This window comes from Silene latifolia, unplaced genomic scaffold, assembly GCF_048544455.1.
Source record: "Silene latifolia isolate original U9 population unplaced genomic scaffold, ASM4854445v1 scaffold_20.1, whole genome shotgun sequence".
NCBI classification, from domain to species: domain Eukaryota; kingdom Viridiplantae; phylum Streptophyta; class Magnoliopsida; order Caryophyllales; family Caryophyllaceae; genus Silene; species Silene latifolia.
The window spans coordinates 11,133,664-11,160,218 of record NW_027413163.1 but is presented as its reverse complement, the minus strand read 5'-3'; the positions used below and the strand labels follow the sequence as shown (position 1 = coordinate 11,160,218).

At 35.8% G+C, this 26,555-nt stretch overlaps 1 protein-coding gene across 1 annotated transcript; it reads left to right on the top strand.

Moving 5' to 3' along the window:
* Nucleotides 1-1,798: 1,798 nt before the first annotated feature.
* On the top strand, nt 1,799-5,071 carry LOC141638318 (protein P21-like). The gene is made up of 2 exons (XM_074447722.1): nt 1,799-2,029; nt 4,466-5,071. Exons 1-2 carry the CDS (start codon nt 1,799-1,801, stop codon nt 5,069-5,071), a joined length of 837 nt encoding a protein of 278 aa, XP_074303823.1.
* The last annotated feature ends 21,484 nt before the right edge of the window (nt 5,072-26,555 follow it).

The following is a 26,555-nucleotide window of genomic DNA, read 5'->3' as shown; positions in this document are numbered from 1 at the left end:
ATATTCGGCATCCTGGCAGATAGAATTTACAGTGAAGCAGGTACGACAATGTTCTCTTTTAGAATGGATATCCTGCAAAACTTATCAAGAACTAACAAAAAATATGAGATCAATCTCAAGGAATAAATTCCTTGATATGAGAGACAAACTTAATACAAGCAACAAAATTACGCCACCCCCCCGGCAACGGCGCCAAAATTTGATACCGTCGTTTTAGTACCAAAAATAAATACCTAGATACAACTAACAGAAGTAAGCAGAAAGTAGGGTCGATCTCCATAGGGAGATGGGAAAATGTCAGCTTAATTAAGTCCGTCTAGGTAACTGTTCTGGGGGTTTTAATTGTTTGTTTTAATCTACAAGAGATCAAGAAAGAGAGGGAAAACAAAGGAATAAAGGTTAAGCAAATAGAGAGAAAACAGCTAAGACAGTCGATTCACCATGATTCTTCAGTCAAGCAATCTAGGTCTCAAGTCAATGCGGGTATGGTCTATGGGGCAGTGAATATCTCCTTCCGGTCTCAATTCGCTCTAAAGCACAAATATCTTAGCTTCCGCCCTCACTACATGCCCTAATGTTCGCTACAGGTCTCACCTTTTCCAATCTTCCGATCTAGGTCAAGGTTTACTGCAATTTAATGACTAACTGCGTCGACTCAATTAGGCAGAAACAATTAAATGTAGCGATTAACAACATAAACTACACTAGCATTAAACCTAATAATTCGATCACAATTCCCTTAAAATCATGGCTCCTCTATGTCTTAGCAAGGGAAATTAGCTATGCATTATCGTTGAATTAGCAATAATCATACATAAACAGGAGAAATTAAACATCGTAACAATGCAACGAAGAGATTAAATAAAAGCAATTGTAAATAAAGGAAGAGAAGAAATAAGGATTAATAAAGGGATTAAGTTTAAGAAATAAAGGAGAGTAATGATACCGATTACAAGATTCAGATCCAAGCAATAGCTCTAGAGTAAGAGTCTGAGAGAGTGTAGAGAGGAAGAAAGAGTATCGTAGTCTAAGAGGTCCTCCAGAAAAGTAACACGCAGTACTTAACCTAATTTTAAAACTAATTACAAAGCCCAACACGAAATAAGGCAAAAACACACGTACAAGGTGAAACCTCTCGATCGAGTGGAATGAAACCACTCGATCGAGGACATAACCAGCAATTCTTCTCGACCAAACGAAAAATCATTCGATCGAGGACTTCTTATATCAGCCTTCTCGATCGAGTATCAAAACAACTCGATCGAGTTAATATTCAAAGGATAAAGCATTCAATCGACTAATAAGTGGTCGATCGAGCTATATTAGCACGTAGGATTCCTTGCCACCTTCCGATGTCAGCTCACGCGTCTTATAAGTGATAGATTCCAAGCTCCAATTCCTTATTCTCCACAAATGCATGCAAATGAGACACGTTTACGCTCAATTTATCTTCTTTCCGGTCCGTACCTACAATTTACACAAGACAAACCAAAGTAGACTATTCGGGGGTATTTGTAGCTAGATGCTACATAAATAGTACAAAAATGCGTGTAAAAATGAGGTAAAAACCTTATATAAAATACACGCATCATCTTACTTAAGGAAGGGGTGTCCTATGATACTTTGCCATGTGAAAGATACTCGCATGGTAGAGCCGATAGCAGTTGAGATACCAGTGGTGGGAGAGTTTCAAGATGTTTTTCCAGATGAGATATCGGGATTACTGCCGAAGAGAGATATCGATTTCAGTATGGAGTTGAAACCAGGGACGGGACCGATCTCTAAGGCCCCGTACCGTATGGGTCCTAATGAGTTGGAGGACTTCAAGAAACATTTAAATGAGTTGATGGGCGAAAAGTACATTCGACCTAGTGTATCGCCTTGCGGTGCGCTAGACTTGTTTGTGAAGAAGAGGGATGGGAGTTTAAGGTCGTATATCGACTACAAAGAGTTGAACCATGTTACAATGAAGAATAGGTATCCTTTACCAAGGATAGATGATCTTTTTTACCAGTTGAGTGGAGCTGGTGTCTTTTCGAAAATTGATCTATGGTCGGGGTACCATCCCTTGAGGATTTAGGATGAAGATATACTAAAGACAGCTTTTCGATCGCGGTACGGTCACTATGAGTATGTGGTGATGCCGTTTGGGTTGACTAATGTTCCAGCATTGTTTATGGATCGATGAACCGAGTTTTCAGCCCGATACTTGGATCGGTTCGTGGTGGTGTTTATAGAAGACATCTTAATCTATTCCAAGACTAAGGAGGAGCACGAGGAGCACTTACGATTGGTGTTACAAACTCTACGTGACAACCAATTGTATGCAAAGTTGTTTAAGTGTGAGTTCAGGTTGGAAAAATTGGCTTTTCTGGGCCATGTGATTTCTAAAGCGGGTGTCATTGTTGATCCTAGCAAGATTGAGGCGGTGGCTAATTGGGAGGCGCCAAAGAATGTGGCCGAGACCAGAAGTTTCTTTGGTTTGGCGGGATACTATCGAGGGTTCGTGAAAGACTTTTCAAAAATTGCCAGACTTATGACAACTTTGATGAGGAAAGAGAACATGCTTCGCTGGGATAAAAGTGTGAGACAACGTTCCAAACATTAAAGGAGCATTTGACTACAGCTCCAGTCTTGGCTTTACCTGAAGGGAGTGAGAATTTCGAGGTGGTGTAATTATATGATGATTGTTTATAGAAGGTGATTTCATAGAGGAAGCTTTTTGATTTGCTGCATTTGATTGTTGGTGATTCCGTCTCAGGTAGGGTTTCTCTACTCAGTTGACTGTGTAAATAAGAATAAGATGGCATGATTGTTTTACTGGCATGATGATTGTTATCGTTACTTTTGTTTTGGCATGTTTATATTGGTATTGTGGTTTTGGTTGTAATTGTATATGGTTCGCGAGGTGCGCCCTCGGCTGAGTGGAGTCATTTTCGGGAATGGCTTAACGCTCTTGATTAGCCCCTTGTGGTTACCTTCACAAGGGGGATCTGCACATTAATGGATATGGGTTATTTTCTCTACGGTTTTGAGTGGGGCTTAGGTGGTACGGCTGTGGTCCACATTGGCGGAGTGGAATATCTGTTGCGATGGGTATTTTGGCAGGGCTACACACTTTAGTGTGTAGTTAAGTGATTGGTGATGAGATGGAGTTGGAGGAATGTGTTTGTATAATTGGATCGGATGTTGTTGTTTACTTATGTTGTTTATTTAGTAACTGACCCCGTTTAAATGTTTTGAAAACTTTGGTGATCTATTCGGGGATGGTGAGAAGCTGATTAACAGGTATTTCTTTGGAGTACGTGCGGGATCTAGCTGGGGATGGAGTCATCACTAGTCCGAGTCTTTTAGTCTTCCGTTGGTTGTTATGACAGTTTTTATTTTAGTTTGGATTTCAGTTTGAGACGATTGTATTTTATATTTCAATTTTGGTTAAGTTGTACGCACATTAAACTTTCACACTTAAAGTACGTTTCTTTATGGTTTTATTTGATTACTATACCTCGGGTAACCGAGATGGTATTGTCCAAGACACAGAGGGCATAAGTACAATCGCAGAGGATGTGAAGCGTATTTTCCTGAATTGAAGGGTTAGAGCAGGCTGTGCATTGTAAAGTGGGGATGACAGATCTTTTGTAACAATTGAGGTTATGTAGGAGTTTGTCCCACCAAGAGAGTCAAATAAAGAGCTTGATGCGAGGTTGGGAGGGGATGTCATCCCAAAGCCAGTTCATGTCAAGCGGGGGTCAGGGGCGTCTAATACCCCGGGCGAACATGGGCAGCGGAACCGGGCCTCCAGTATTGACCACCAAATTTATAAGATTTACTAATAAAATTCAATACAAACCACGACGTGTAGTACACTTTATACATTTATATTTGGGGCCTCATTTTTTTGTCGTGCACCGGGCCTCCATTTACTTTAAGACGCCCCTGGCGGGGGTAGTACTAGTTGATGATTTGGGTCACCTAAGATGTGGTTATAAGAAGCCTCAATGAAAAACTTATTTTATTTCAGATACTGACCTGTTGTGTAAAATAGCATTCGTCATGGTCATAAAAATTAACTTGTCATTTTATTTTTACGAAGTACAGGATACTATTTTGAGTCAATATGTTAACTTTAAATTTAAAAAAATTAGGAAATTGTCTCATTTTTTTTTCTTTGACAACAATTTCAATTTTATTGTAATAACAGTATTTTTGTAGAATTATGAGACGTGCATCATTGATTGTTTCATTCAATGTATTAGTAGTGATTTAATCAATTCATTACTCCTAGTACATAAACTTAATTACATTTAGGCCTAACTCACAAAGAAGACAAAGAAGTCACAAGCAAGTAGCTTTGATCTTTCAAACCTTATTGCCTATTTAAACCAAACGATCTTCACCCCTAAATCATCAAAAACAACTTAGCTTTTAAAAAATCTAGTAAACATTTTCCATTTGTTTCAAAAAGACCAACTTAAAATGCCTCCCAATTTTCTACACCCTACTAGTCCTCATACTCTCTACCACCACTAATGCAGCTACCTTTACTGTTAAAAACAATTGCCCTTACACTGTCTGGGCCGCAGCGGTCCCAGGCGGTGGTCAACAGATGAACTTTGGTGACACATGGACCGTCACAGCCAATCCAGGCCAGACAAGTGCCCGTATTTGGGCCCGAACAGGTTGTACCTCAACAGGGGGTAATGGTCTCCAGTGTACCACAGGAGACTGTGGTGGGGTCCTACAGTGCACCGCATATGGTACACCCCCTAACACTTTAGCTCAGTACTCCCTTAACCAATTCAACAACCTTGATTTCTTTGACATCTCGTTGGTTGACGGGTTCAACGTCCCAATGACATTTGTACCCGTCTCTAACGGATGCACCAGTGGTCCCACGTGTACTGCGGACGTTAACGGCCAATGCCCTAGTCAGCTTAAGACTAATGGAGGTTGTAACAACCCATGCACGGTGTTTAAGACGGACGAGTATTGTTGCAATTCCGGTAGCTGTAGTCCCACCAACTACTCCATGTATTTTAAGGGTTTGTGCCCTACTGCTTATAGTTACTGAAGAGTCAAGGACGAGAACACCTAAGAGGGGGAGGGGGTGAATTAGGTGTCCAAGTTAAAATTTTTAAGCTTGAATTAAGCTTCTTTGAAATCTAGGACAATAGACTAAACTGATATGGACAATACTTTAAATGATAGAGGTGTTTATACTTAGAACTATTTGAGTTAGAAGTATATACACACGAATTCAAATTTCAAGTATATGTCACGAAGAAAGTCGATCATGACGACAGAAAAGTATGAATGAAAGAGTATTTTTTCTTCAACTTAACAATGAAGATATTAAGTGAATACTTTTTAAGTTGAATACTCTTAGCAATGAAAATCTTAAGTGAATCTCTTTTAAGTTGAAAACTTGAAATACTTAGTCGTTTTAAGTTCACAAGATTGAATCAATCAAATAGTCCGAGACACGATATTGAACACTGTGACACGAGACAGTTGCGAGATAAATAATATATAAATAAGGAGAACAAACGTAAAAGTAAATGAACAAACAAGACGATGTTTAAAAAATTGGTTCAGCCTCTACTCCGAGGCCTACGTCCAACCGTTATTTTATTGCTTGTTTAGAAATTTACTCAAACAACTAAACTCCTTACAATGAAAATAACTCGCCAACCTACTCCGGTTGCATTTGCTTGAAGCTACTCCGCTTCAAGACTTTCACTTGCTCAAAGCTACTCCGCTTCAAGACTTAAGTTCTATCTCACAGGTTTACAGAGTCTTTGAATCTCAATCGTTCACTTAATGAACATGGAGATCACAATTAAGACCTAAACACGAGAATCATGGAACAAGCTCATATGCCACAGTGCAGCCGACTCATACATGGAGATTTACAGCCCTTTTGAAAAACGTTTGAAGACTTTTAAAATAGAAAACAATTTTGCAAATAAGTTGAAGAACAAGAGCTGATGTTTTGCAAAGTGTTTTAACAATTAATGCTCATAAAAGTCTTGGGTAATAAATGATGCAAAGGCACTCTATTTATAGTGGATTTGATCATCTAAGTAGTACAACTTAGGTTAATTAAATCCAATATTAAATAGATAGCCTTTGAGTGATTGTAAGTGTTAGGCTATAGGCTTGGAGCACAAGTCATTGATCAAAATCAGAAAACTCTTCCCAAAACACTCAACATGTGACATTTTACCAAAATGGCAAAAAGCATTTCTAGCTTTAAAACTTTGACAAGTTCAACTTACCATTTTAGTAAAAGGTAAATGCACAAATCTAGAGGATTAATCAATGTGGATTTATGACTTAAAATTTCAGATTTAAAACTTCAACACATTTGACAAGTGACAACTTACCACAAATGGAAGAGTGCTTTAGTACTTGACTAAATCAACTTTCCATTTATGTAAAAGTAGATGCACAACTTTAGAGGAGTCACATGTGAGTTTTGCAAATTGATTTTTTTCAGTTTTGTTTTCAAATTGGGATAATTCAAATGTAAAATCTTTGAGAATATGAAATTTGTAAAGATTTTGACACTTAAACATTTCGAATAAAAGTCCCTCCATACGGTAGTATCAGAAACCACAGTGCAGTGCACTGTTGCATGGTTTTGCAGCCACTTGACGTAAATGAGAATGTTACACTTACTCTTACATTTTTCGACTTAATGCTAGGATCATATCATTGTCTTGACTTCTTGTTGACTTCATCTTGATCATGTTAAGCCGTCTTTGAGAGTAAATTTGATTGCTTCAATCACTAAGCATTTGTAATCGTTTACAACATTTGACTAAGGCTAAGGGATTTCTTATCATAACTTTATCTTGATCATTCTTGAATCATCTTTGGAAATTCATTGAGTGCTTCAAATGCTAAACATTATAACTAAGAAGCAAACAATTAAATAACAATGAAACTTGGCATCATCAACCAAGTGTGTTCTAACAAATTCCCCCTTTGATGATGGCAAGTTTTAATAATGTGTGAAGTTCCCCCTTAACCTATGGTTAGCCTGTCTTGAAGCATTCAACATAAAACATACAAGACATGATCAAGGCATGAAAGAGTCAATATACTTGGTCTAAGTAGAACATCTAACCAAGGTCGCAAGACATATTACGGTGAATGCAAGCCTAAGAGTTAAGGGGTCACACATAAGATATAATTAAACTACTTCCCCCTCTTGACATCATCAAGGGAGGACAAAACATAGTGACAAACACAGTTTGACATAGTTTAACAACAAACAAGGCAAGGTTCAACAAATAAAATAAGTACGGTTTGCAAAAGAATATGGAAAACATTAAGCCAAAATGGGTTATGTTGATGGATAACAGGGCTAGAAATGGGGTTAAGCAAGGCATCATCAATTTTCCTGGAGCTTTCCCCCTCAAAGTTTGCATAAGTTCCAAAAATTCTTCATTTCAAGTTCGAATTTTCTCACTAACCAATTGAGTAATGGCTACAAGAGTTACCCAAGTTTCAATGATTAGGAAAAGAGTTGGTGATTAATGATTGCATATTAGGTACCAGATGCAACATTCACCTTGACAGTGGCATAAATCTTCTTCTTCCATTTTTTTTTTTTTTTTTTTTGAATTTGATTTTGAACTTGAACCCTTTTTTTTTGTTCTTTTATTTGGAAAACGCTTGGTGACAATGAGCTTATCATGTTAGTTTTCTTCCAAGTCATCATCAAGGATTTCAAAGATTTTCTCATTTGTAGCATGTGGTAAGGGCAATGGGTCAAGACTATTATTAACATACTATCTTCATTCAAATTACCAATATCTTCATAAATTTCATCTTCATTTTTAACCCCAATATTCTGGTCATCTTCCTCAATTAGAGTTGTGGTTTTCTTTCGTGTCACAGTGACACATGCTGTGGCATCAACTTTGGGAGGAGAAATAACCTTGGATTTCTTAGAGGAAATGGGTAATTCGACATATGAGCTTCTCAACATTTCATTTGTGGCAGCGGATTTAATGGGAGAAGTCATTTGTTTCTTTGAATTTTCTCTTTTCTTTGGGTCATAAGAATCTTGAAGATTTTGAAGTCTCGGTCGTATGAGGGTTTTGGAGGAATTTTTTGAAGTGTTGATTCGGATGGTTTTAGTGACATGCGGAGGATGGAAATGTTTGATTTTTGAATGTGGGTTGAGTGGCTCAATGCAACAACAATTCAAATACAAGCATAATTATTCATATTTTTCGAACCATATTTTTTTGCATGAAGTAAACTAATTAACAATTAGGGTCATCACATGTATGTCCTCATCTTTAGTCAATCATTAAGGAAAATAAAATAATATGAATCACATATCACCCAATAAACCAATTTCCAACCGAAGTTTTACGAATTGTTCTCTTTCAAACGGTTTTGTAAAAATGTCGGCTAATTGATTTTCCGTTCTACAAAAAACTAAGACAAATATTCCTTTTTACAACTTGATCACGTAAACATCATGTCTTATGTCGATATGATAAGTGTTAATGTTGCATTGGATTCTTTGAGGTGTTAATTGCACTAGTATTATCACAAAAGATAGAAGTTGTGTCGAAGATAATACCATAGTTATGCAGTTGTTGTCATACCCAAAGAATCTGTGCGCCACAAAGTACTCCACTGTTGTATTCATTTTCAGCCGTGTATAGTGCAACAACTTCTTGCTTCTTGAAGGCCCATGAAATGAGGCAAGGACCCAAGAAAGTGTCAATACTTAATGTGTTCTTTGTATTCACCGTGCTACCCGCAAAAACCTACAAGATCAAGATCGTAATGAGATGGATATCAAATATATAGGTTTATGTTCCAATCAAGTACTCAAAAATCCTTTTGACGGCTTTGAAATGTGATTCCGTAGAACTTGATTGGAAGCGGGCACACAAGCATACACTAAATTGTATGTCGGGTCGACTAGCGGTTAAATAAAGTAATGAACCAATCATACCTCTATACATGATTTCACTAACACTCTTACCATTTTCGTCTTTGTCAGGATTGATGTTAGAAATCATTGGTGTATCAAGAGATTTAACATTAGTCAACCCAAACATACTTAGCATTTCCTTCAAATACTTTTGTTGATGAATCATTATACCTTTCTCACTTTGTTTGATTTGAAGACCAAGGAAAAATCCAAGTTCTCTCATCATGGTCATCAAAATCAGAAGTTATTAGATCCAAAAAAGTATTTAAAAAGGACGCCATTTGTTGCACTAAAAATAATGTCATTGACATATCCTTGCACAAGCAACAGTTCCTCGCACTGTGACTTGATAAATAATGTTTTATCAACCAAACCACGTAAACAACATTTTCCCAATAGAAACTTTGAAAGCTTATCATATCAGGCTCATGAGCCTGTTTTAAACCATAAAGTATTTTATTAAGTTTTAAAACGTGGTTAGGGAACTCATTATTTATAAATCCCAGTGATTGTTCGACAAAAACCTCTTCTTCAAGATATCCATTTAGGAAAGCAGTTTTTACATTCATTTGAAAAAGTTTTTGTCAACATGAGATGCAAAAGCTATAAGCATACGTATGGCTTCAAGCCAAGCTACCACTGCAAAGGTCTTATCATAATCGAATCCCTCTTATTGGTTAAAACTTTGCACCACTAGTTTAGCTTTGTTCCTTACGATTTCGCTAAAATCATCAAGCTTATTGCGAAAGACCAATGTTGTACCAATTACAGTACATTGGCCTAGGGGTAAGATGTCATACCTCATTCCTTTCGAATTGATTTAATTCCTCTTTCATGGTTGTCACTCAGTATGCAACAGTGAGTGCTACTGTGACATTGACAAGTTCATTTTGAGAGAGGAATGCATTGAAGGCACAAAATTTTTGGAGTGAGGATTTGGTTTTCATTCCAAAATTTAGATTACTGGTTAGATTTGAGAGAGGGTGAGCTTTGGTGTTTCCATTTTTCCTTTTTGGAATAAGTGGGTTTGAGGAATCGGTTTGTTCTTGTGTAACAGTCGAGATGACTGTTGCATGGGGATTATTTGAAGAGGATGATTGTGATTCATTCATTATTTGGTTGGGCTATTTTTCACCATCCACATTCCCCCTGGATGAGCTAGCATCTTCTTGTGTTGGAGGACGATTAGTTCCCCCTGAATTTTGGATATCATCCTCAGGCAACAGTGGCTCCAACTGTTGCTCAGCCTCTTCCACCACTTGATCCATATCTTAACAAATCATCCCAATCTCGAAATCATCATCCTAATCTTCTTCAGCCTGTTCATTAGACACAAAAAGGACTAGATTCATCAAATACGAAATGAATATTTTCTTCCATTTTAATGGTTCTTTTATTGTGCACTTTATAGGCCATGTTATGATCCGAATATCCAATAAAGGCGACCTCGTCATTATGAACATTTAACTTATCCAAGTTGTCTTTCCCAATTTTTGAACAAAGTATTTGCAGCCAAAACATCTTAAGATGGAATATTGGGATTTCTTCTTTTCAACAAATCGTAGGGAGTTTTATTAAGAATTTTACGTATCATAACATGGTTATAAATTAAGCATAAAAGTGTTGATGGCTAAAAAATAACTTCTTTGGCAACTTACTACTTAGAAGCATGGTCCTAACCATATTCTCAAGATACGGTTCAAACGTTTAACAAACTCATTTTGTTGAGGTGTTTTACGTTGGAAAAGTTATGACTAACACCATGTTCATCACAATGGGTTTCAAATGATGAATTCTTAAATTTCGTTCCATGGTCGGGTAAAAAAAATCAAATTTATTTTACACACTTTTAACCAAATAAGAAATTCATCAAATGTTCCATCTTTAAAGATCAAGTAAGTAGCCAAACATATCATAAAATTTCATCAACACACATGCACAAGAACCGACTTCTACCTCTACTTTTAATATACATTGCTCCACACAAGTCTATACAAAAGAGTTTTAGAGGTTTTAGAAGTACAAGAAAAATAATTTTTGGATTTAAGGAGCATCTTACTTGTTTTACTTTAGCACAATCATCATACATCTCTTTAAAATTGAATTTTAATGTTAGAAATGTCATCAATAAGGTCAAGCTTTCTAAGGGTGTTCAATGTTGTAACATTTACATGATCTAATTGTTTATGCCAAAGCCACGAGTCATTCTTTAAGACACACATACAAAACATGATTGGACCGGACAATGAACAAAAATTAGTCAAGTAAACATCATTAGCATGTTTTCCTTCAAGAACAAGTTCCCTTGTTTTTGCATCAAGAATTCTACATTCACTAATAAGAAATTCAACAACATTATCATGATCACACAAAAAAGAGACACTAAGAAGATTGTGCTTCAAACCTTTGACAAGCAACACTTTGTCGACACGTTGTGACGATGACTTACCAACTTTTCAATACCAACAATTTCACCTCTTTTTGTTATGGTCAAACGTCATGGTGCCACCTTTGTAGGCTTCTAGTGAGAGAGATTGGCTTTCACTTCCGTCCACAATCAAAGTACCAATTGCTGCTGCCTCTCACTAATGCCTTTAACAAATCAAACATTTAGTTTAGGAACCCAAATTAATTTGGGTCCCTTCTTGTGAATCATGTCCTTTACCAAGTCTTTTCAGATCCATACTTGCTTGACAACCTTAATGTTTCTTTTAATGCCATTCATTCTCTTTGTACAACCATTAAATACATGACCAGTCTTGCCACAATAATTGCAAATAACATATTCAGGAAATCCAACATGTTTTCTTCTTCGGAAATATGTTTTGCTTGGTTCTTGGTTTCGAATGCAACAAAGGCATGTTCTTTGTTGCATTTGAAAACGAGTCCAGCATTCTTTTCACTTTGTTGTGACTGACTCGTAGAAAACTTTAAAACAGTTTGACTTCCTTCCTTTTTCTTGTAAAACTCTTTTGCATCATTTAACTCTTTGTTTAAAATCTCAATTTTGGCAAGATAGTCAAGATTTAATGTTTGCACATTAGCATGACTTGTTTCATTGTGTAGCATTTCTGCTAATTGTTCAAGTTCCTTAAGATGACTTTTACAAGAGGTTAGGTCAATTAAAAGTGAGTCTCGTTCTTGTGTTAACATAGAAACATGTTTGGTTAAAGACTCGTTTTCCTTTTCAATCATATGTCACAAAGTGGGTGTCTCTGTGACATTCAAAGATTTGACCTTATTTACAAGAATCAGGTTTTGCCTTTTCAGTTTCCTTACTTCTTTCTCAAGACAAGGTGAAATGTTATCAAGCTCCTTTAGACACTCTCTAAGACCAACATTTTCCTCGGCTATGTTTTCAATTTCAATTTGCATAGCTTCAAGTTTATTGTTTTGGACACGACATTTATCAATGAATTTATCTAAGAGTAAACATACTTTGCTTTTGGAGAAGGATCGAACCTTTGTCTTGAGATTATTTACCTCATCTTCGAAGTCAGAATCAGAATCATCGGGATGAGCCATAAGACATTTGAATGTTTCTCTTTTTGGAGACCGAAGGGCATCATTATTAAGACGAGTAATAAGACACAACTTGGCATCCAATTCTTCCTCAAGGATCTCGTCCTCATCGGAATCGGACATTCCCCAAACAGCACACATTACTTTATTCTTGTATTCCTTCTTAGCCAAGTCACATTTTTCTTTAGATTTGATGTTACCCCACTTTGGACATTCATTCATTTGGTGACCTTTTTCGTCACATTTAATGCAACCAATAATGGAAGTAAATCTCTTCTTTGAAAAATGTTTCTTACTAGAATTGTTGTTAAACCTCTTAGGATTATGACCATTAACAATATCCGCAATATTTCTAGTGAACATTGCAAACTCATCGTTTCCATCATTTTCCTCATTAATTGAGGTTGATTTGAAAGCAAGCCCTCTTACTTTAGAGCTATCACCAAAACGCTTCATGAGAGTTAACTCATGAGCCATAAGTGAGCCCATTAGTTCATTGAGGGTTAAAGTGGATAAGTCTTTGGCCTCCTCAATAGCCGTAACCTTCGGTTGCCATGTTTCTGTTAAACTTCGAAGGATTTTACAGACCATATCCTCGGATTCAAAATTTCTACCAAGACTCTTAAGGTCATTAACAATACTAGAAAAGCGAGAGGAAAGACTATTAATTGACTCATCTTTCATCATATTGAACATCTCATATTGTTGCATGAGAAGGTCAATACGATGCGTTTTCACTTGAGACGTCCCCTCATAAGCAAGGCTTAAGGTGTCCCAAATTTCTTTGGCCGAGGTACATCCGGAAATCCGGTTTACTTCTTGCTCACCAATGCCATATTGAAGAATGAACATGGCTTTTTAGTTTTTCTCGACCTTTCTATAATCAGCCTCGACATACTTATCCTCACTTTTTGGGGGCACTAGTACCATTAGCACTAGTAACCGTGATAGCAAGGGGCCCTTTTTGGATTATCAACCAACACTCATAATCCGTACTCTTAACATAGTGTTCCATGCGATTTTTCCACCATGAATAGTTATCCCCAATGAAGATAGGATGCTTAGTATGTTTCCCGTCCATGACTATAGGATCAACTATTTGGTAATTAACCAATATCAAGAGCACAAGGCTCTGATACCAATTGAAGAGTCAAGGACGAGAACACCTAAGAGGGGGAGGGGGTGAATTAGGTGTTCTCGTCCTTGACTCTTCAATTTAAAAATTTTAAGCTTGAATTAAGCTTCTTTGAAATCTAGGACAATAGACTAAACTGATATGGACAATACTTTAAATGATAGAGGTGTTTATACTTAGAACTATTTGAGTTAGAAGTATATACACATGAATTCAGCTCAGTATATGTCACAGTAAAGTCGACTGTTGCACAGACCAGAAAAGTATGAATGAAAGAGTATTTTTTCTTCAACTTAACAATGAAGATATTAAGTGAATACTTTTTAAGTTGAATACTCTTAGCAATGAAAATCTTAAGTGAATCTCTTTTAAGTTGAAAACTTGAAATACTTAGTCGTTTTAAGTTCACAAGATTGAATCAATCAGCAGGTCTGAGACACAGTATTGAACACTGTGACACAGACAGATTGCGAGATAAACAATATATAAATAAGGAGAACAAACGTAAAAGTAAATGAACAAACAAGACGATGTTTAAAAAAATTGGTTCAGCCTCTACTCCGAGGCCTACGTCCAACCGTTATTTTATTGCTTGTTTAGAAATTTACTCAAACAACTAAACCCCTTACAATGAAAATAACTCGCCAACCTACTCCGGTTGCATTTGCTTGAAGCTACTCCGCTTCAAGACTTTCACTTGCTCAAAGCTACTCCGCTTCAAGACTTAAGTTCTATCTCACAGGTTTACAGAGTCTTTGAATCTCAATCGTTCACTTAATGAACATGGAGATCACAATTAAGATCTAAACACGAGAATCATGGAACAAGCTCATATGCCACAGTGCAGCGAACTGATACATGGAGATTTACAGCCCTTTTGAAAAACGTTTGAAGACTTTTAAAATAGAAAACAATTTTGCAAATAAGTTGAAGAACAAGAGCTGATGTTTTGCAAAGTGTTTTAACAATTAATGCTCATAAAAGTCTTGGGTAATAAATGATGCAAAGGCACTCTATTTATAGTGGATTTGATCATCTAAGTAGTACAACTTAGGTTAATTAAATCCAATATTAAATAGATAGCCTTTGAGTGATTGTAAGTGTTAGGCTATAGGCTTGGAGCACAAGTCATTGATCAAAATCAGAAAACTCTTCCCAAAACACTCAACATGTGACATTTTACCAAAATGGCAAAAAGCATTTCTAGCTTTAAAACTTTGACAAGTTCAACTTACCATTTTAGTAAAAGGTAAATGCACAAATCTAGAGGATTAATCAATGTGGATTTATGACTTAAAATTTCAGATTTAAAACTTCAACACGTTTGACAAGTGACAACTTACCACAAATGGAAGAGTGCTTTAGTACTTGACTAAATCAACTTTCCATTTATGTAAAAGTAGATGCACAACTTTAAAGGAGTCACATGTGAGTTTTGCAAATTGATTTTTTTCAGATTTGTTTTCAAACTGGGATAATTCAAATGTAAAATCTTTGAGAATATGAAATTTGTAAAGATTTTGACACTTAAACATTTCGAATAAAAGTCCCTCCATACGGTAGTATCAGAAACCACAGTGCAGTGCACTGTTGCATGGTTTTGCAGCCACTTGACGTAAATGAGAATGTTACTCTTACTCTTACATTTTTCGACTTAATGCTAGGATCATATCATTGTCTTGACTTCTTGTTGATTTCATCTTGATCATGTTAAGCCGTCTTTGAGAGTCAATTTGATTGCTTCAATCACTAAGCATTTGTAATCGTTTACAACATTTGACTAAGGCTAAGGGATTTCTTATCATAACTTTATCTTGATCATTCTTGAATCATCTTTGGAAATTCATTGAGTGCTTCAAATGCTAAACATTATAACTAAGAAGCAAACAATTAAATAACAATGAAACTTGGCATCATCAACCAAGTGTGTTCTAACAGTTACCCTAAGGATGATCCTACAAGTACTTTTACTTGTCCTAGTGGTACTAATTATGTTATTACATTTTGCCCTTAATTTGTATAGTTCAAGGGAACCGTACGTATAACTATACAAGGTTATTTCTCTAATAGGAGAATGTTATAATACGGAGTAATATTTATAAATTGTAGTGCTATAGCATTCAATGAGTCATTGAATTGCATCATAGCCTTTATATGATTATCACAATAAATTCATAAATGAGTATGTATGTTGCTGATATTATATAAAGAAAATACATTTGGCTGTACCCCCTTCTCGCAAATCTGACAAACTATTTCTTGACCTTCTGCTGAAACCGAGTATCGTGCTCTTACAGCTATTATTATCTTTGAACTTTAATCACGATATGCTTCTCATACATTTTGGTTATATTGCAAATTACTCCCATAAGTTTGATATTTTGTGCAATCTAACCCTTAATTTATTAATGTAGCAAATCAACCCCATAAGTTTTTCTTAATGAGCAATTAGCCATATATCTTATTTTTAAGAATAAAATTTGCTAATTAAATAATGAACTTTTAGCATTTCCTAGACAACTTAACAAGTGAATTGGTTTGACTCGTTTTAAGCTAAAGATGGATATTGCATGTCTATGATATGAGTACTCCCTCTGTCCCGGTCTTTTGTTATCATTTTCCATTTTGAGATATATCGGTCTATTTTAATAATGAACTTGAAGAACAATTTGATCATTTAAACTCAATTTATTATACTTGTCATTTAGTAATTGACCCCCTTCTATTTTCTTGATCTTTATGCTAAAAGTAAAGGATAATAATTGACCGGGATAATTTTTATTCCGACGTTAAGATTAGACTCGACAATGGCTATTGATGTGTACCTAAATTAATAGGTCGTCGGTGGTCTTGAGGAGAGAAATCCCGTTTATTAGTAAACGCATATGTGACTCACAAATTCTCATTTGTGACATGCAATATCCGTCACTTTGGAGTGACGGATACCATTTTACCTCACAAAGTACTCACTTTTTCTCTCTCTGCAACACTGTTCATGTGGTCCCCTTTCTCCACTAACCCATTTTGTTATCATTTTTACTCACAAATTATCCGTCACAAATGGTAACCCGTCACAAGGGAGACCAATTGTATGTGACTAGTCACATTATCTAGAATTTGACATAATTTCCATTGTAATCTCTTGAAATTAAGGATATCCAAGGAACACACAGCATATACATATGACTAGTCATTTGTTGTCATTGTAAATAAATGCCAAAAACTTGTGAAGACTATACATAATATTGAGTAGGATTTACTCCTTTTTGTCTCAATTAATAGTTTATATTTTATCTGTTTCGGTCATTTGTTGTCCTTTGGTTTTGGCACAAATATCAACGAAAGAGGAGTGCGCCAATTACTAAATGACAAATGGAACAAATTGAGTGTGGATGATCAAATTGCTCATCAAGTTCATTCTTAAAATAGAAAGGACAACAATTGACTGAGACCCCCCAAAATGGAAAAAAAAACAATAAATGACCGGGACAGAGGGAGTACTTGTTTTATTCCCCTCTCACAAAATAAGTTAATTGAAAACTAAAGTAAGATCTGTTCTTTTGGACTGAATTTATCTAAACTAAACTAAACTGAACTTAATGGACCTGAAGTGAACTAAACTGAACTGAACTGAATTAATAATAATAATAATAATAATAATAATAATAACAACAACAATAACAACAACAACAACAACAATAAAATAGATTTATTAATATAAACGATAACATTATAAATCATAATACTATAATAATAATAATAATTAATATAATTAATAATAATAATAATAATAATAGTAATAATAATAATAGTAATAGTAATAACAATAACAATAACAATAATAAGTATAATAAACTTTTTAATATAAAATTAATATAATAATAAGAAGAAGAGGAAGAAAAATAAGAACAAATATATTATTAATAATATGAATAAAATAATAGTTATAATATGATAATTATAATAAATATTAATACTACTAATATTACCATTAATCATAATAATATAATAATAAATATATTAAATATAAATATAAGTGTAATAATAAGTATAATAATAATAATAATATTATTATTATTATTATTTAATAATAATAATAATAATAATAATAATAATAATAATAATAATAATAATAATAATGTTGAACTGAACTGAAATGAACTGATCTGAATTAAACTGAATTGAACTGAATGGAGCTGAACTGAACTGAACTTAAGAGAACTGAACTGAATTGAACTGAACATATTAGAACTAAAATTAAGTCAAAAGAACATGGCCTAAATTAAATTTACTCCCTTTTGAAATTAAAATTTTTACAATTACTCCATTTTGAATTTCTTTGCTAAAATTACTCCTTCTTAAGTTACATTTTTTTTGCCAAAATTGCTTCCAAACTCCGCTTTAAGTGACTTATTTCGTTTTTTTTTTTAACTTATTTCGATTGTGACTTAGTCAATCTATACTTTGAAATATATAACTATGTAAACAAATATAAGGGGAGTTCAAAAAGAGAGAAAATAAGTCAACTTAAATTGAAGTTTTGAAATAATTTTAGGAAAAAAATGCAACTTAAGGGAGTAATTTTAGAAAAAATGCAACTTAAGGGAGTAATTTTTTAAAAAAAAAAATTAAAAGTGAGTGATTTTAAAAAAGTTAATTTTAAAAGGGAGTAAAATTTAATTTTAATCAATGGAACATAGGGAGTAGGGGTTAGGACTTTAAGGGTATGAAATATTTTCTCTTTGATGTACAACGCTACCTATCTAAATTTATTCAAGCGATAATTAATTAAATTTAGTAGTATGTAAGATCGTTAGATACAGAACGATCATATTTATCTTATTAGTCTTTTTATTGCTATCGATAAATAAGATACTCCACAGTCCATACATAATAGGAGAGATGATTGTTGAGCTTGATCTTATTCTATAATTTGCAATTTTATTTTTGTGCATGAGATTTTATTAACTTTACTTTTTTTTTTATACGAATTAACTTTACTTATAGGTCACTTGTTACATGCTTACTTAGATCGTCACAGTTTGAGAATATAACAAATTTCATCCCTGGACATAACATTCGTTATTGTAACTTACAACCGTTGTAATTTGTAAGGAAGACTACCGGAACGAAAATTAGATTTAGACCATTTAGTTATAATGACGCCAAATTAAGTGGAAATTTTTCTTTGGAATAAATTGCAGTAGTTAGGCAGTTTTGACTTATATATAATTTTGTTTTGAATAGAAAGCTAAATACTCATGTTCCATCAACCAGTATTCCACCTCAATATCTTATCATTAAAGAAAAATATTTAGTCTCGTCCATTTTCCATTCCCGAGTCTTGACCAACATTAATAAGTATTATGCGACCGATTTACTGAATTTCATAGAACTTTCACAAAATAAATTTCGGTGACAAATTAATGCTCCGGGTTGTGAAAAAAGAAAACCTTTCAAATATTTTGGTAGTACCCCAATTACATATATAGTATGAGTATTTTTTTTCTCTATTGTGTTTTAGTTATTTTAAGAGTAAGTTTTCTGTTAAATGGTTGAATCATAAAACATCGTCAAATTATATGCCAAAGACCTTGATATTCTTATCACGGAAAAATGGTGGTTGACGGAAGGGCTTTTTTTTTCGGGGGTAATGTGAGTGTATTCATTATAGGACAAACAAAAAAAATTGACAAAATAACAACATAATAGGAATGGTAACATTCTATCTTACACTCCTATCCTATTAAGCCAAATCGGCCAAATGACTACTAAAAAAAAAAAAAAAAAAAAAAAAAAAAAAAAAAAAAAAAGGTTCTTGTCAAATTGGTAAAAAAAAGTTTGATTTGTGACAAATTGGTAAAAGAGGTTGAGGTCGCGCCAGATTGGTAAAAAAACCTACTCCGTATACTAAGTGACGATGTTTAGACCAAATATCGACATTATGCATCGTCTTATGAAAGAATCATAAACAAATGTCAAGAAACCATCTCAACAAATCTGCACTTTATTATCTACCCGATATCTTAGATATATTCTATTGTTTTCAAACAACTCTATACCAATTAACTTAGATTGATCCCCCACTAAATCATTTGTACCCATTTATGATGGAATAGTATGTTTTTTATCCAGTCCAAATACTTGAATAAAACAATTTTACCTAAGAATTTTTGTAATTTTAATTTGTTTATTAGAAAATATAGTAACTAAAACATTAGAAGTAGTGTATGATAATAACTTTCTTGTGTATCTAGAAATGTCTCCCAAAATTTAAGGTGTCATGTTCCATGAAAGTCTTAAGGAAAAATAACTTTCATCGGTCCTAAAAATTAACTTGTCATTTTACTTCTATGAAGTACATTGCAATAGGTTCCAAGCATCTTAGGCCAATAAAATTGTTCCTGCTAACTTTAAATTTAACAAAATTACAAAATTATCACTTTTTATTTTTATTCTAGACAACAATTTTAATTTATTTTAACAACATGGTATTTTTGTAGAATTACGAGACGTGCATCATTGATTCATTCATTCAATGTATTAGTAGTGATTTAATAATCAATTCAGTAGTACAAACACTTAATCACATTAGGCCAAAATCACAAAGGAGACAAAAAAGTCACAAGCAATTAAGCATATACTTAAATTTAACAGAAGTATATTTGATCTTTCAAACCTTTTTTTTTTATCTTTCAAACCTTAATGCCTCCTATACACTACTACAAATCCAGGCAACTACAACGCTCCTTTAACAACGATTATTCACGAAAATCACAATAGACGTTGTAGAATGTATGGCGCGAATTTTACTAAAATTAATTACAACGGGTATGGTTATAACAACCGTTGTTATAATATAAGTTTTAACAACGGGTCACACATGCACAACCGTTGTTAATAATTTGGCGCAAAATTGACGCAAAGTTAGTGAAAAGTAATCACAACGGTTACTTTTGAAACCCGTTGTTAAAACTTATTTGACAACGGTTGTTGTTTTACAACCGTTGTTAAAACATTTTAACAACGGTTTTTGTTTAATAACCGTTGTCAATACCTTCCATACTATAAACCACACAAACAAGCTACAACCACAAAACACAAACCTTAATACACAAACACAAACACAGCAGACAAACACAAACACAAAACACACACTTTCTCATCGTCTCTTTCTCTCTTTCTCATCGTCGCTTTATCTTCTCGCCGTCACTGTTGATTTCATCGTCTCTTACTTTCTCTAATTATCAAGTAAATCTCGCCGTCACTGTTGGTTTCATCGTCTTTCATCGTCATTATTTCCTTTTTCTAATTATTTCATTTGCATGTATGTGTTTTTATCGACCATTATGTTATTTCTATAAGTATTATTCGCTTAATTAGCTAGTAAAACAAATTAAATAAACTAAAACAAAGAAGAAGCAAGATGATAGAGAGGAATGCATGATAAACATAATTAATATATATATATATATATATAGAATTAGGATCACATGAGTCCACCCTATCTTTTTGAATCCGTGAGTCCATGATACAATAGCACATGTTATATTAAACAATATCACAGCCTATACCCCCAAAAAATCGTGATATTGTTTTGTAATATAATATCACCCGTTATGCTATACAATATCACAGTTTACAGTATCACACGTTATACTAAACAATATTACAGCTGAAAAAAAAAAGTTTTTGAAAAAAAAAAATTCGAAAAAAAAAAATCGTGACATTACTTTGTAATACAATATCACACGTTATACTAAACAATATCACAACTTACCAATAAAAAAAAAAAAAAAAACTTTTTTGAAAAAAAAAATTGAAAAAAAAAATTGCGAAAAAAAAAATTGCGAAAAAAAAAAATTGAAAAAAAAAATATCGTGATATTGTTTTGTATAGTGCGTGATATTGTTTTATGGACTCAAATATATAGGTGACTCACCGGATCTTGCCTCTATATATATAAAAAAAATTACATTAATAAAAATGCAATTCTTATATTTTCATAGAGAGTTTTATTCTCTTCTATGATATCCGTCCTCTCCTCCTTGGCTATTTGAAGGTTCCGTTCAGCAGTTGCTATATCGTCATATAGCTGCAACTGCTGCTGCTCTGTCAAGCCATCTTTTTTAGCGTCCTTCAGTACGGATCGAGCATCCACAAGGTAGCTCCTGAAACTTTCCTCAATGTGGAGCAACCGGCGGATGAAACTGTTGTTGTTCTCGATCATAGTAAGAGTCTTAAGGATGATATCATTCATTTTGTTGATGGAGTTTGGAGTTTGTTTGAAAGATTAATTAGGGTTTATTTGGAGTTTGTTTTAGCAGTTAGGGTTTGGAGATGTATAGTGAGATAATGAAATGTTAGTTGAGATAATGCATGTATTTATACTAAGCAATGTGTGGTTTGAGTTGTTTTTTAATTAATAGTATATATGTTAGGAAGTTGTGTCATAATCATCATCATATCTCTCTCTGCTGCTTCAAATCTTATTACTAATCCTTCTCATTCCATATTGTCCATTCATATGCACAGGGATGGCAGTAATAATGCATGCATCGGAATTATAACGGGCCGTAATTATGCATGCATCTAGTAATATTTAATTTAATTTTTTTTATTATTTTTTTAAAACAAACATGTAGATACCTCATTTCTGCACCTCCCGCAAACCACCCGGTGATGATTGGGCCGCATGTTTGATTCGCGGAACGATTTGTGACAGTACGTAAGATTATCGTCAAGTGATTGCTCAAATATTAATGTCGACCTCATAGTTGTCATCTACGTCCTGATACGGTCGTTTTGGCAGTAATTAGAGTACATTCGGAGTCCGGGTCAAAAACCGTCTCCATTTTCTGATAACTGTTAAATCCCGAGTCAGAATGTTCTGGAATGTTCCGGATATTTCTATTCCATATTTCACAAATTTTATCTTTTGGCAAATAATATCCCGTAATATTCATAAGAAAGATCGGATTATTTCCGTCCTACCATAACTCAAACGCGGAAATCTTTCTTCGACAGAGGAAACCTCCCAGGAATAGACGCAAAGCAGTCTTTGCGCCTCTTCCAAGAGACGCAGTGGGCTGCGCGCCTCTTCCCGAGCCCTTCTCTCGCATGTTCCACGTATCTTTTTCATATCTTTCCGAGATTCACTTCCAAAGAGTCTCCGAAACCCTATTCCTTCACGTGATTAGTATAAATAGGAGCCTTCGCTCCTTATATTTCTCACGCGAGTGTCCGCCCTTCTCTTCTCCCTTTGCATTCTAGACTTCGTTCTTACTAATTGGCGCCTACGTGCTTGAACATTCGACCACGTAATGTAACACCCCCATACTCCGAGTGCCTTACCAGGACCACTCAGGTATGGAGACATCACCATCTCGGTTGCCCGAGGTATGATAATCAAACAACAGCGATAAAGAAACAACATTATTATTAATCGTTTAATGAATGAATACAATCCTTGAAACCCAAACTGATAGTAAGATACATTATCCAAACCTGTCTACTCAAATGAAATGTAAATAAAAGCTAAACTACGGCGGAAGACTCTATCGTCACGTCGTGGCCATCCCACTATCCCGTATCATCTCTATAACTGCTCAATATCTGCTCACCATCCCCGAATGGATCACCGCAGTTTACAAAACAACACCGGTCGACTAATCACACAATCAAAACAGATATAACAATAATAAGACAAACAGACAGTAACCGCCACACACACACACACATCCAACCAACCGTCTCAATCACCGATCCCCACCGGACCCGACCCGCCCGATGGGGGGACCGCAGCCGTTCCCACCTAAGCCCCGCTCATCGTACGAGCGATAACCCTGTCCCATTAATGTGCACATCCCCTTTCGTGGCGGGTTCCACTAAGGGCGAAACTAGGGCGTGAGATCACTCCCTCAAGTGACCCCACTCAGCCGAGAACGCATCTCGAGAACCATCAACAACACAACCACAATCACAAACACAATTACAATCAACAAATCAATTAACTAACTACAAGACATCACCAATATCCCATTATGGGACTAATACTGAGTAGGAAATCCTACCGGAAAGCACACAAGCGACGGTATCTACAAATTTGTCTCAAAACGCCTCTTCTATGAACTCTCCTCCTAACATATACACATGAATACTACTATTCAATCACTTATTCATAAAAACCCCCAATTACTAAATTAGGGTTTCACTAATCTCAACAAAACGTTATAAAAATTATGCTAGAAGCTTACCCTTGACGCAAGGAATCCAACGACACAAACTACGATGCAAACCGACCGTCTGATCTCCGGGAATTGTCAAGAACGCGATTAGGAAGAAGGACCAACTGCTTTTTCTCTTAAACAGGTTTTAGGTTTTGGCAAAAGTGTTTTAGAATAAAGACGAATATGTTTATATACCTTAATCGCGTAATTAACAAAACCCGAGAAAAACCCCCGATAAACCGGACACTCGATCGAGTACCCAAGGTACTCGATCGAGTACCCCCCTACTCGATCGAGTGCCCCAGCTACTCGATCGAGTGCCCAACAGGTCAGAAACTATTTTATTCTGCGACACACCCCTACTCGACAGAGTAAGGGCTACTCGATAGAGTACCCCCAAGACCATAAATACGGAGTATTACAGTCTTCCCTCCTTAAAAGGAACTTCGTCCCCGAAGTTCAAACCACTACCAAATCAAAGGTGCTCCCATAAGCTTCCCGACTCGAAGGTCAAAATAAACACAACGTAAAACATGCTACCTAACCCAACTTATCCCGACAACATACCGACACAACATATACAAGGGGTGTAAAAACCCTTAAAAACTCTCGCGATCATCTCCTACCCCCCTAAAAGAAACAAGGTTACGTCCCCGTAACCATACATACCTGATCAAAAAGGAAAGGGTAACGCTCTTTCATGATATCCTCCGCCTCCCATGTAGCTTCCTCAGTCTCATGGTTAGACCAAAGGATCTTAAGCAACACTGTCTCACCACTCCTGGTCTTTCTAACTTTTCGGTCTAGGATCTGCTTAGGCACCTCAAGGTACGATAAAGACTCATCCAGCTCTAAGCTCTCTGCTTCCAACACATGTGACGGGTCACTCACATACTTCCGCAGCTGCGATACATGAAACACATTATGTACTCTCTCCAAAGCAGCTGGTAACGCCAAACGATAAGCCACTTCCCCAACTCGCTCTAAGATCTCATAAGGCCCTATAAACTTCTGACTTAGCTTGCCTTTCTTCCCAAATCTCATAACTCCGCGCATAGGAGACACTTTCAGAAGAACCTTGTCCCCAACCTGAAACTCTATGTCTCGACGATGTAGATCTGCATAACTCTTACGTCGATCTGAGTGCTCTCATCCGTTCCCAGATCATCTTAATCTGTTCCACCATCTCATGTACCATCTCTGGTCCTAAAACCACTTTGCCTCAAAGACTTTGTCGTCCCAACAGATTGGACTTCTACATCTCCTCCCATACAAAGCCTCAAACGGTGCCATACCAATACTAGTGTGATAGTCTTATTGTAAGAAAACTCTATCAAGTCTAACCTCTGCTCCCAGCTACCACCGAAATCCATCACACACGCTCTCAACATATCCTCCAAGGTCTTGACTGTTCTCTCGGTCTGCCCATCTGTCGCGGGATGAAATCTTTGTACTCATCTTCAAAGCTGTTCCCAACGATTCCTGCAACTCCTTCCAAAACCTCGATATAAACCTCGCATCTCTGTCAGACACTATGTCCTTAGGGACTCCATGTAACTTAAGCACGTTCTTTCGATAGGCCATAGCCAATTGTGCCTTAGTCCATGTATCTTTCATTGGAACAAAGTGAGCTGACTTGGTCAGACGATCTACTATCACCCAAATCATATTGTTACCTTGTTGACTCTTAGGTAAACCCACAATGAAATCCATGGAAATGGATTCCCACTTCCACTCAGGCACCTCCAAGGATTGAACCTTACCTTGTGGTCTTCTCTGTTCCCCTTTTACTCTCGGCATGTCAAACAACGGGACACAAACTCAGCTTGTCTCTTTCTTCATCCCAGGCCACCAAAACGTTTTCTTCAAATCTTTGTAAAGCTTGTCACCACCCGGATGAACTGAATATGGTGTGCAATGCGCTTCTGTCATGATTGTCTTTTTCAACTCCTCGTCATTAGGCACACACCACCTACCATCAAACCTCAAACTACCATCTGTATGGATGGAAAACCGGGACACCGTCCCTTTCTCTACTCCAGCTCTCCACTCCACTATCTTAGGATCCAAAGCCTGCTTACCTCGAATATCATCATAAAACTCCATGTGTACTGTCATATCACCCATAGCCTCTCCTTTCTGCAACATGTGAATCCCAAAGCTCGCTACCTCATCCCTCAGTCTCATCAAAGATAGAGCTGTACACAAGGAATGTACACTCTTCCTACTCAAGGCATCAGCTACAACGTTGGCCTTTCCTTCATGGTAGATGATTTCCATGTCGTAATCACCAATCAACTCCATCCACCTCCTCTGTCTCATGTTCAACTCCTTCTGCGTGAAGATGTACTTGAGACTCTTGTGATCAGAAAATACCTTAAAAATTGCTCCATAAAGGTAGTGCCTCCAAATCTTGAGAGCAAACACCACCGCACCCAACTCCAGGTCATGAGTAGGGTAATTCTCCTCATAAGGCTTCAACTGCCTAGAAGCATAGGCGATCACCTTACCATTCTGCATCAACACACACCCCAACCCATTCTTCGAGGCATCTGTATAAACCTCGAAATTCTCGCTTCCCTCAGGCAATGCTAGGACAGGAGCTGTGGTCAAACGCTCCTTTAATGTTTGGAACGCCTTCTCACAACTCTCATCCCAACGAAACCTGTTCTCTTTCCTCATCAACGCCGTCATCGGTCTAGCT